The sequence below is a fragment of the Pseudophryne corroboree genome, chromosome 6 (genome assembly GCF_028390025.1).
Source record: "Pseudophryne corroboree isolate aPseCor3 chromosome 6, aPseCor3.hap2, whole genome shotgun sequence".
Taxonomy (NCBI): Eukaryota; Metazoa; Chordata; class Amphibia; order Anura; family Myobatrachidae; genus Pseudophryne; species Pseudophryne corroboree.
This window is the reverse complement of record NC_086449.1, coordinates 843866982-843880829: the sequence shown is the minus strand read 5'-3', so window position 1 is coordinate 843880829 and position 13848 is coordinate 843866982. Positions and strand designations below refer to the sequence as shown.

The following is a 13848-nucleotide window of genomic DNA, read 5'->3' as shown; positions in this document are numbered from 1 at the left end:
CGTTCTATGTTAACTAAACTTTCAGAAACCATTAAAGGGATCATGATCTATAAACTACATTAATTATGAAAATGTGTAACGAATGAGTCGCACGCTACAACTACATAAACTCTACCGTAAATACGCATACCGTGCGCCCGCGGGTGCACGCTATTGCGGGTATGCGCCTTCACGGGAGAGCGTACGCATGCGCAGCGCGGACCAGTGTGCGGTGCAAATATGGCAACGTGCATAGAGATATTTTTCTGACTTTGACAGAGAGTAGGTGGGAGATCATTCATTTCTGAGTAGGGCAGGATATGAACAGTGGACTCTTAATGACTTATTGAAGGCGTGATTACTGGAGGAGAGTCTGATAGTGAGTAGTAGTGAGTTCCAGTACGGTGAGGCAGCACGGGATGAATCTTGGAAGTAGTCCTGGTGAGAAATGACATGGATGAGTTGTGGTGGCACCCATAGTGAGAAATGGTCTGGTTATTGCAAAATTGCACATTTTTTTGACGTAAATTCTGTGGCCCTGTAGCATTTGAATTTCTGTAGACCTAGATGTAAACATCACTGTAGTAACAATGTATCAATCGTTTTTTTACACAGAGAATGTGGGGCTGGAACGTTTGTCAATTTTGCCACGTTGGAGAGAGACGGGAAACTTCCATACAACTGGTGAGTGTTGTGCAATCTAGAAAGGTTCCTCATCTCCTGTAACAGGACGCTCCTTCTGTGACACCAGCTAGAACTGCAGATGCCGTCATCCTCCTGCGATAGATAAAGATGGTCCGGCCACATTGATGTGCTTGGTTCTGTACACAAATACAGAAGCAGGAGTTTACAAAATCTAAAAAGATACTAAATTGTATTTGTATTACATGAATGGTAATCAAAAGAATAATGTAAAGCATTAGTGTACTGTGTACCATGTATGTGGCTACAGTCGGGCACTCCCTGCATTTAGGGATCTCTCAGAATAAGGGCCCCTCCTATCAGCGATACAGAACACTCACTGAAGGGGTTATATCCTACCTCCCTATTCAACAAACATCTGTAAAATGATGCTTCCCAGATCTCAGGGGTAAACGCAGGATTTACAGGGGGGATGGGGGGTTCTGGGTACTCAGAACTCCGACCCCCCCCCCCCCCCCCCCCCCCCCCGGGTGCGCCACTGGATCTATACCCCTAGATCTGGGAAGCATCAGAATAGAGCAGTGGTTCTCAAACTGTGTGCCTAGGGGGCGCCTCAGGGCAAATGCAGGTGTGCCTTAGATTGCTGGTGCAGGACTAATTCTAATTATTTATGGTCAGTGTAATAGATAAAACCAGCGCTGGCAGCTGCCAATCATACACTATGTGGAGAAACAGAAGCGCAGCTCTACACCACCACACACCTGACCCCAGGGACGACACACACAATCTAATCATACACTATGTGACATACAGAAGCGCAGCTCTACACCACCACACACCTGACCCCAGGGACGACACAATCTAATCATACACTATGTGACATACAGAAGCGCAGCTCTACACCACCACACACCTGACCCCAGGGACGACAGACACAATCTAATCATACACTATGTGACATACAGAAGTGCAGCTCTACACCACCACACACCTGACCCCAGGGACGACAGACACAATCTAATCATACACTATGTGACATACAGAAGCGCAGCTCTACACCACCACACACCTGACCCCAGGGACGACAGACACAATCTAATCATACACTATGTGACATACAGAAGTGCAGCTCTACACCACCACACACCTGACCCCAGGGACGACACAATCTAATCATACACTATGTGACATACAGAAGTGCAGCTCTACACCACCACACACCTGACCCCAGGGACGACAGACACAATCTAATCATACACTATGTGACATACAGAAGCGCAGCTCTACACCACCACACACCTGACCCCAGGGACGACAGACACAATCTTATCATACACTATGTGGAGAAACAGAAGCACAACTCTACACCACCACACACCTGACCCCAGGGACGACGGACACAATCTAATCATACACTATGTGACATACAGAAGCGCAGCTCTACACCACCACACACCTGACCCCAGGGACGACAGACACAATCTAATCATACACTATGTGACATACAGAAGCACAGCTCTACACCACCACACACCTGACCCCAGGGACGACAGACACAATCTAATCATACACTATGTGACATACAGAAGCGCAGCTCTACACCACCACACACCTGACCCCAGGGACGACAGACACAATCTAATCATACACTATGTGACATACAGAAGTGCAGCTCTACACCACCACACACCTGACCCCAGGGACGACAGACACAATCTTATCATACACTATGTGGAGAAACAGAAGCACAACTCTACACCACCACACACCTGACCCCAGGGACGACGGACACAATCTAATCATACACTATGTGACATACAGAAGCGCAGCTCTACACCACCACACACCTGACCCCAGGGACGACAGACACAATCTAATCATACACTATGTGACATACAGAAGCGCAGCTCTACACCACCACACACCTGACCCCAGGGACGACAGACACAATCTAATCATACACTATGTGACATACAGAAGCGCAGCTCTACACCACCACACACCTGACCCCAGGGACGACAGACACAATCTAATCATACACTATGTGACATACAGAAGCGCAGCTCTACACCACCACACACCTGACCCCAGGGACGACGGACACAATCTAATCATACACTATGTGACATACAGAAGCGCAGCTCTACACCACCACACACCTGACCCCAGGGACGACACAATCTAATCATACACTATGTGACATACAGAAGCGCAGCTCTACACCACCACACACCTGACCCCAGGGACGACACAATCTAATCATACACTATGTGACATACAGAAGCGCAGCTCTACACCACCACACACCTGACCCCAGGGACGACACAATCTAATCATACACTATGTGACATACAGAAGCGCAGCTCTACACCACCACACACCTGACCCCAGGGACGACAGACACAATCTAATCATACACTATGTGACATACAGAAGCACAGCTCTACACCACCACACACCTGACCCCAGGGACGACACAATCTAATCATACACTATGTGACATACAGAAGCGCAGCTCTACACCACCACACACCTGACCCCAGGGACGACACAATCTAATCATACACTATGTGACATACAGAAGCGCAGCTCTACACCACCACACACCTGACCCCAGGGACGACAGACACAATCTAATCATACACTATGTGACATACAGAAGCGCAGCTCTACACCACCACACACCTGACCCCAGGGACGACAGACACAATCTAATCATACACTATGTGACATACAGAAGCGCAGCTCTACACCACCACACACCTGACCCCAGGGACGACACAATCTAATCATACACTATGTGACATACAGAAGCGCAGCTCTACACCACCACACACCTGACCCCAGGGACGACACAATCTAATCATACACTATGTGACATACAGAAGCGCAGCTCTACACCACCACACACCTGACCCCAGGGACGACACAATCTAATCATACACTATGTGACATACAGAAGCACAGCTCTACACCACCACACACCTGACCCCAGGGACGACAGACACAATCTAATCATACACTATGTGACATACAGAAGCGCAGCTCTACACCACCACACACCTGACCCCAGGGACGACACAATCTAATCATACACTATGTGACATACAGAAGCGCAGCTCTACACCCCCACACACCTGACCCCAGGGACGACACAATCTAATCATACACTATGTGACATACAGAAGCGCAGCTCTACACCACCACACACCTGACCCCAGGGACGACAGACACAATCTAATCGTACACTATGTGACATACAGAAGCGCAGCTCTACACCACCACACACCTGACCCCAGGGACGACAGACACAATCTAATCATACACTATGTGACATACAGAAGCGCAGCTCTACACCACCACACACCTGACCCCAGGGACGACACAATCTAATCATACACTATGTGACATACAGAAGCGCAGCTCTACACCACCACACACCTGACCCCAGGGACGACAGACACAATCTAATCATACACTATGTGACATACAGAAGCACAGCTCTACACCACCACACACCTGACCCCAGGGACGACACAATCTAATCATACACTATGTGACATACAGAAGCGCAGCTCTACACCACCACACACCTGACCCCAGGGACGACACAATCTAATCATACACTATGTGACATACAGAAGCGCAGCTCTACACCACCACACACCTGACCCCAGGGACGACAGACACAATCTAATCATACACTATGTGACATACAGAAGCGCAGCTCTACACCACCACACACCTGACCCCAGGGACGACAGACACAATCTAATCGTACACTATGTGACATACAGAAGCGCAGCTCTACACCACCACACACCTGACCCCAGGGACGACAGACACAATCTAATCATACACTATGTGACATACAGAAGCGCAGCTCTACACCACCACACACCTGACCCCAGGGACGTCAGACACAATCTAATCATACACTATGTGACATACAGAAGCGCAGCTCTACACCACTACACACCTGACCCCAGGGACGACAGACACAATCTAATCATACACTATGTGACATACAGAAGCGCAGCTCTACACTACCACACACCTGACCCCAGGGACGACACAATCTAATCATACACTATGTGACATACAGAAGCGCAGCTCTACACCACCACACACCTGACCCCAGGGACGACAGACACAATCTAATCGTACACTATGTGACATACAGAAGCGCAGCTCTACACCACCACACACCTGACCCCAGGGACGACAGACACAATCTAATCATACACTATGTGACATACAGAAGCGCAGCTCTACACCACCACACACCTGACCCCAGGGACGTCAGACACAATCTAATCATACACTATGTGACATACAGAAGCGCAGCTCTACACCACTACACACCTGACCCCAGGGACGACCGACACAATCTAATCATACACTATGTGACATACAGAAGCGCAGCTCTACACCACCACACACCTGACCCCAGGGACGACAGACACAATCTAATCATACACTATGTGACATACAGAAGCGCAGCTCTACACCACCACACACCTGACCCCAGGGACGACAGACACAATCTAATCATACACTATGTGACATACAGAAGCGCAGCTCTACACCACCACACACCTGACCCCAGGGACGACACAATCTAATCATACACTATGTGACATACAGAAGCGCAGCTCTACACCACCACACACCTGACCCCAGGGACGACAGACACAATCTAATCATACACTATGTGACATACAGAAGTGCAGCTCTACACCACCACACACCTGACCCCAGGGACGACACACACAATCTAATCATACACTGTGACATACAGAAGCTCAGCTCTACACCACCACACACCTGACCCCAGGGACGACCGACACAATCTAATCATACACTATGTGACATACAGAAGCGCAGCTCTACACCACCACACACCTGACCCCAGGGACGACAGACACAATCTAATCATACACTATGTGACATACAGAAGCGCAGCTCTACACCACCACACACCTGACCCCAGGGACGACAGACACAATCTAATCATACACTATGTGACATACAGAAGTGCAGCTCTACACCACCACACACCTGACCCCAGGGACGACACAATCTAATCATACACTATGTGACATACAGAAGCGCAGCTCTACACCACCACACACCTGACCCCAGGGACGACACAATCTAATCATACACTATGTGACATACAGAAGTGCAGCTCTACACCACCACACACCTGACCCCAGGGACGACACAATCTAATAATACACTATGTGACATACAGAAGCGCAGCTCTACACCACCACACACCTGACCCCAGGGACGACAGACACAATCTAATCATACACTATGTGACATACAGAAGTGCAGCTCTACACCACCACACACCTGACCCCAGGGACGACACAATCTAATCATACACTATGTGACATACAGAAGTGCAGCTCTACACCACCACACACCTGACCCCAGGGACGACAGACACAATCTAATCATACACTATGTGACATACAGAAGTGCAGCTCTACACCACCACACACCTGACCCCAGGGACGACACAATCTAATCATACACTATGTGACATACAGAAGCGCAGCTCTACACCACCACACACCTGACCCCAGGGACGACAGACACAATCTAATCATACACTATGTGACATACAGAAGCGCAGCTCTACACCACCACACACCTGACCCCAGGGACGACACAATCTAATCATACACTATGTGACATACAGAAGTGCAGCTCTACACCACCACACACCTGACCCCAGGGACGACACAATCTAATCATACACTATGTGACATACAGAAGCGCAGCTCTACACCACCACACACCTGACCCCAGGGACGACAGACACAATCTAATCATACACTATGTGACATACAGAAGCGCAGCTCTACACCACCACACACCTGACCCCAGGGACGACAGACACAATCTAATCATACACTATGTGACATACAGAAGCTCAGCTCTACACCACCACACACCTGACCCCAGGGACGACAGACACAATCTAATCATACACTATGTGACATACAGAAGTGCAGCTCTACACCACCACACACCTGACCCCAGGGACGACAGACACAATCTAATCATACACTATGTGACATACAGAAGCGCAGCTCTACACCACCACACACCTGATCCCAGGGACGACAGACACAATCTAATCATACACTATGTGACATACAGAAGCACAGCTCTACACCACCACACACCTGACCCCAGGGACGACACAATCTAATCATACACTATGTGACATACAGAAGAGCAGCTCTACACCACCACACACCTGACCCCAGGGACGACACAATCTAATCATACACTATGTGACATACAGAAGTGCAGCTCTACACCACCACACACCTGACCCCAGGGACGACACAATCTAATCATACACTATGTGACATACAGAAGCGCAGCTCTACACCACCACACACCTGACCCCAGGGACGACACACACAATCTAATCATACACTATGTGACATACAGAAGCGCAGCTCTACACCACCACACACCTGACCCCAGGGATGACACAATCTAATCATACACTATGTGACATACAGAAGCGCAGCTCTACACCACCACACACCTGACCCCAGGGACGACAGACACAATCTAATCATACACTGTGACATACAGAAGCGCAGCTCTACACCACCACACACCTGACCCCAGGGACGACAGACACAATCTAATCATACACTATGTGACATACAGAAGCGCAGCTCTACACCACCACACACCTGACCCCAGGGACGACACAATCTAATCATACACTATGTGACATACAGAAGCACAGCTCTACACCACCACACACCTGACCCCAGGGACGACACAATCTAATCATACACTATGTGACATACAGAAGCGCAGCTCTACACCACCACACACCTGACCCCAGGGACGACACAATCTAATCATACACTATGTGACATACAGAAGTGCAGCTCTACACCACCACACACCTGACCTCAGGGACGACAGACACAATCTAATCATACACTATGTGACATACAGAAGCTCAGCTCTACACCACCACACACCTGACCCCAGGGACGACACACACAATCTAATCATACACTATGTGACATACAGAAGCGCAGCTCTACACCACCACACACCTGACCCCAGGGATGACAGACACAATCTAATCATACACTATGTGACATACAGAAGCACAGCTCTACACCACCACACACCTGACCCCAGGGACGACAGACACAATCTAATCATACACTATGTGACATACAGAAGCGCAGCTCTACACCACCACACACCTGACCCCAGGGACGACAGACACAATCTAATCATACACTATGTGACATACAGAAGCGCAGCTCTACACCACCACACACCTGACCCCAGGGACGACAGACACAATCTAATCATACACTATGTGACATACAGAAGCGCAGCTCTACACCACCACACACCTGACCCCAGGGACGACAGACACAATCTAATCATACACTATGTGACATACAGAAGCGCAGCTCTACACCACTACACACCTGACCCCAGGGACGACACAATCTAATCATACACTATGTGACATACAGAAGCGCAGCTCTACACCCCCACACACCTGACCCCAGGGACGACACAATCTAATCATACACTATGTGACATACAGAAGCGCAGCTCTACACCACCACACACCTGACCCCAGGGACGACAGACACAATCTAATCATACACTATGTGACATACAGAAGCGCAGCTCTACACCACCACACACCTGACCCCAGGGACGACACAATCTAATCATACACTATGTGACATACAGAAGCACAGCTCTACACCACCACACACCTGACCCCAGGGACGACACAATCTAATCATACACTATGTGACATACAGAAGCGCAGCTCTACACCACCACACACCTGACCCCAGGGACGACACAATCTAATCATACACTATGTGACATACAGAAGCACAGCTCTACACCACCACACACCTGACCCCAGGGACGACACAATCTAATCATACACTATGTGACATACAGAAGTGCAGCTCTACACCACCACACACCTGACCCCAGGGACGACACAATCTAATCATACACTATGTGACATACAGAAGCGCAGCTCTACACCACCACACACCTGACCCCAGGGACGACAGACACAATCTAATCATACACTATGTGACATACAGAAGTGCAGCTCTACACCACCACACACCTGACCCCAGGGACGACAGACACAATCTAATCATACACTATGTGACATACAGAAGCGCAGCTCTACACCACCACACACCTGACCCCAGGGACGACACAATCTAATCATACACTATGTGACATACAGAAGTGCAGCTCTACACCACCACACACCTGACCCCAGGGACGACAGACACAATCTAATCATACACTATGTGACATACAGAAGTGCAGCTCTACACCACCACACACCTGACCCCAGGGACGACACAATCTAATCATACACTATGTGACATACAGAAGCGCAGCTCTACACCACCACACACCTGACCCCAGGGACGACAGACACAATCTAATCATACACTGTGACATACAGAAGCGCAGCTCTACACCACCACACACCTGACCCCAGGGACGACAGACACAATCTAATCATACACTATGTGACATACAGAAGCACAGCTCTACACCACCACACACCTGACCCCAGGGACGACAGACACAATCTAATCATACACTATGTGACATACAGAAGTGCAGCTCTACACCACCACACACCTGACCTCAGGGACGACAGACACATTCTAATCATACACTATGTGACATACAGAAGCGCAGCTCTACACCACCACACACCTGACCCCAGGGACGACACAATCTAATCATACACTATGTGACATACAGAAGCGCAGCTCTACACCACCACACACCTGACCCCAGGGACGACACAATCTAATCATACACTATGTGACATACAGAAGCGCAGCTCTACACCACCACACACCTGACCCCAGGGACGACAGACACAATCTAATCATACACTATGTGACATACAGAAGCGCAGCTCTACACCACCACACACCTGACCCCAGGGACGACAGACACATTCTAATCATACACTATGTGACATACAGAAGCGCAGCTCTACACCACCACACACCTGACCCCAGGGACGACACAATCTAATCATACACTATGTGACATACAGAAGCGCAGCTCTACACCCCCACACACCTGACCCCAGGGACGTCACAATCTAATCATACACTATGTGACATACAGAAGCGCAGCTCTACACCCCCACACACCTGACCCCAGGGACGACAGACACAATCTAATCATACACTATGTGACATACAGAAGCGCAGCTCTACACCACCACACACCTGACCCCAGGGACGACACACACAATCTAATCATACACTATGTGACATACAGAAGCGCAGCTCTACACCACCACACACCTGACCCCAGGGACGACAGACACAATCTAATCATACACTATGTGACATACAGAAGCGCAGCTCTACACCACCACACACCTGACCCCAGGGACGACAGACACAATCTAATCATACACTATGTGACATACAGAAGTGCAGCTCTACACCACCACACACCTGACCCCAGGGACGACAGACACAATCTAATCATACACTATGTGACATACAGAAGCGCAGCTCTACACCACCACACACCTGACCCCAGGGACGACAGACACAATCTAATCATACACTATGTGACATACAGAAGTGCAGCTCTACACCACCACACACCTGACCCCAGGGACGACACAATCTAATCATACACTATGTGACATACAGAAGCGCAGCTCTACACCACCACACACCTGATCCCAGAGACGACACAATCTAATCATACACTATGTGACATACAGAAGTGCAGCTCTACACCACCACACACCTGACCCCAGGGACGACAGACACAATCTAATCATACACTATGTGACATACAGAAGTGCAGCTCTACACCACCACACACCTGACCCCAGGGACGACACAATCTAATCATACACTATGTGACATGCAGAAGTGCAGCTCTACACCACCACACACCTGACCCCAGGGACGACAGACACAATCTAATCATACACTATGTGACATACAGAAGTGCAGCTCTACACCACCACACACCTGACCCCAGGGACGACAGACACAATCTAATCATACACTATGTGACATACAGAAGCTCAGCTCTACACCACCACACACCTGACCCCAGGGACGACAGACACAATCTAATCATACACTATGTGACATACAGAAGCGCAGCTCTACACCACCACACACCTGACCCCAGGGACGACACAATCTAATCATACACTATGTGACATACAGAAGCGCAGCTCTACACCACCACACACCTGACCTCAGGGACGACACAATCTAATCATACACTATGTGACATACAGAAGCGCAGCTCTACACCACCACACACCTGACCCCAGGGACGACAGACACAATCTAATCATACACTATGTGACATACAGAAGCGCAGCTCTACACCACCACACACCTGACCCCAGGGACGACAGACACAATCTAATCATACACTATGTGACATACAGAAGTGCAGCTCTACACCACCACACACCTGACCCCAGGGACGACACAATCTAATCATACACTATGTGACATACAGAAGCGCAGCTCTACACCACCACACACCTGACCCCAGGGACGACAGACACAATCTAATCATACACTATGTGACATACAGAAGTGCAGCTCTACACCACCACACACCTGACCCCAGGGACGACACAATCTAATCATACACTATGTGACATGCAGAAGTGCAGCTCTACACCACCACACACCTGACCCCAGGGACGACAGACACAATCTAATCATACACTATGTGACATACAGAAGTGCAGCTCTACACCACCACACACCTGACCCCAGGGACGACAGACACAATCTAATCATACACTATGTGACATACAGAAGCTCAGCTCTACACCACCACACACCTGACCCCAGGGACGACAGACACAATCTAATCATACACTATGTTACATACAGAAGCGCAGCTCTACACCACCACACACCTGACCCCAGGGACGACACAATCTAATCATACACTATGTGACATACAGAAGCGCAGCTCTACACCACCACACACCTGACCCCAGGGACGACAGACACAATCTAATCATACACTATGTGACATACAGAAGTGCAGCTCTACACCACCACACACCTGACCCCAGGGACGACAGACACAATCTAATCATACACTATGTGACATACAGAAGCGCAGCTCTACACCACCACACACCTGACCCCAGGGACGACAGACACAATCTAATCATACACTATGTGACATACAGAAGCGCAGCTCTACACCACTACACACCTGACCCCAGGGACGACCGACACAATCTAATCATACACTATGTGACATACAGAAGCGCAGCTCTACACCACCACACACCTGACCCCAGGGACGACACACACAATCTAATCATACACTGTGACATACAGAAGCTCAGCTCTACACCACCACACACCTGACCCCAGGGACGACCGACACAATCTAATCATACACTATGTGACATACAGAAGCGCAGCTCTACACCACCACACACCTGACCCCAGGGACGACACAATCTAATCATACACTATGTGACATACAGAAGCGCAGCTCTACACCACCACACACCTGACCCCAGGGACGACAGACACAATCTAATCATACACTATGTGACATACAGAAGCGCAGCTCTACACCACCACACACCTGACCCCAGGAACGACACAATCTAATCATACACTATGTGACATACAGAAGAGCAGCTCTACACCACCACACACCTGACCCCAGGGACGACACAATCTAATCATACACTATGTGACATACAGAAGTGCAGCTCTACACCACCACACACCTGACCCCAGGGACGACAGACACAATCTAATCATACACTATGTGACATACAGAAGCACAGCTCTACACCACCACACACCTGACCCCAGGGACGACAGACACAATCTAATCATACACTATGTGACATACAGAAGTGCAGCTCTACACCACCACACACCTGACCCCAGGGACGACAGACACAATCTAATCATACACTATGTGACATACAGAAGCGCAGCTCTACACCACCACACACCTGACCCCAGGGACGACAGACACAATCTAATCATACACTATGTGACATACAGAAGTGCAGCTCTACACCACCACACACCTGACCCCAGGGACGACACAATCTAATCATACACTATGTGGAGAAACAGAAGTGCAGCTCTACACCACCACACACCTGACCCCAGGAACGACAGACACAATCTAATCATACACTATGTGACATACAGAAGCGCAGCTCTACACCACCACACACCTGACCCCAGGGACGACAGACACAATCTAATCATACACTATGTGACATACAGAAGTGCAGCTCTACACCACCACACACCTGACCCCAGGGACGACACAATCTAATCATACACTATGTGACATACAGAAGCTCAGCTCTACACCACCACACACCTGACCCCAGGGATGACAGACACAATCTAATCATACACTATGTGACATACAGAAGCGCAGCTCTACACCACCACACACCTGACCCCAGGGATGACAGACACAATCTAATCATACACTATGTGACATACAGAAAGGTTGAGAAGCTAGGTAGGGAGGTAAGCTACTGTGCCGGAGCAAAGAAGGTCATGCTAGGGCAGATGCAGTCATTACTGGGGAGGATCAATTTCGCATGCATGGGTGATCCCCATGGGCAGCTGGAGCAAGTCACTGCGGGCGTTAGGAACCATTTCATACACATTTCCTAGGAGCTCAGGGGGGACCTGCAGGTGTCGAAGGAATTCCTCCTGCATTTCAGTTGCTTTGGCTCGAGACAGTGCTGTCCAACGATGCGTTGCAGGTATTCACATGCAGCAGGGGCATTTGGTTTTGGCACATACTTGCAGGGTGAATGGGGCGCCCAGTTATGGCCGAGTAGTTGGGTCAACAATGGGCTCATAGGAAGTTTGGAAGCATTAGAGTTGTTCACCATTGTGGCCGTGGACATGGGGTGGAAGCTTAGCGACAATATGGGGGGGGGTGCAAGCGGTGAACAATCAGCGATCATCATCCCTTCCAGGCTACTTAGAAGATTAGTAGCAGCATGCCTTCGCCACAACATTATGTTCAAGGCAAAACACGTGCCTGGGGTGGAAAACGTGACAGCAGATGCATTGTCAAGGGAGAATTGGGACGTTTTTAGGGCTGCAGCACCACAGGCAAGCTCAG

General features: G+C 49.3%; 1 protein-coding gene across 3 annotated transcripts in view; it reads left to right on the top strand.

Annotated features, from left to right (window-relative positions):
- The window catches only part of PTPRO (protein tyrosine phosphatase receptor type O), a 698190-nt gene that overhangs the window by 310496 nt on the left and 373846 nt on the right, over positions 1 to 13848 (top strand). For all 3 annotated transcript variants that reach the window (XR_010179771.1, XM_063929453.1, XM_063929452.1), the window contains exon 12: positions 595 to 663. Coding sequence is in view for 2 of the 3 variants with exons in the window: in XM_063929453.1 (XP_063785523.1) it covers positions 595 to 663 (69 nt within the window). In the remaining variant the exon portion in view is untranslated. The remainder of the gene's footprint in view (positions 1 to 594; positions 664 to 13848) is intronic.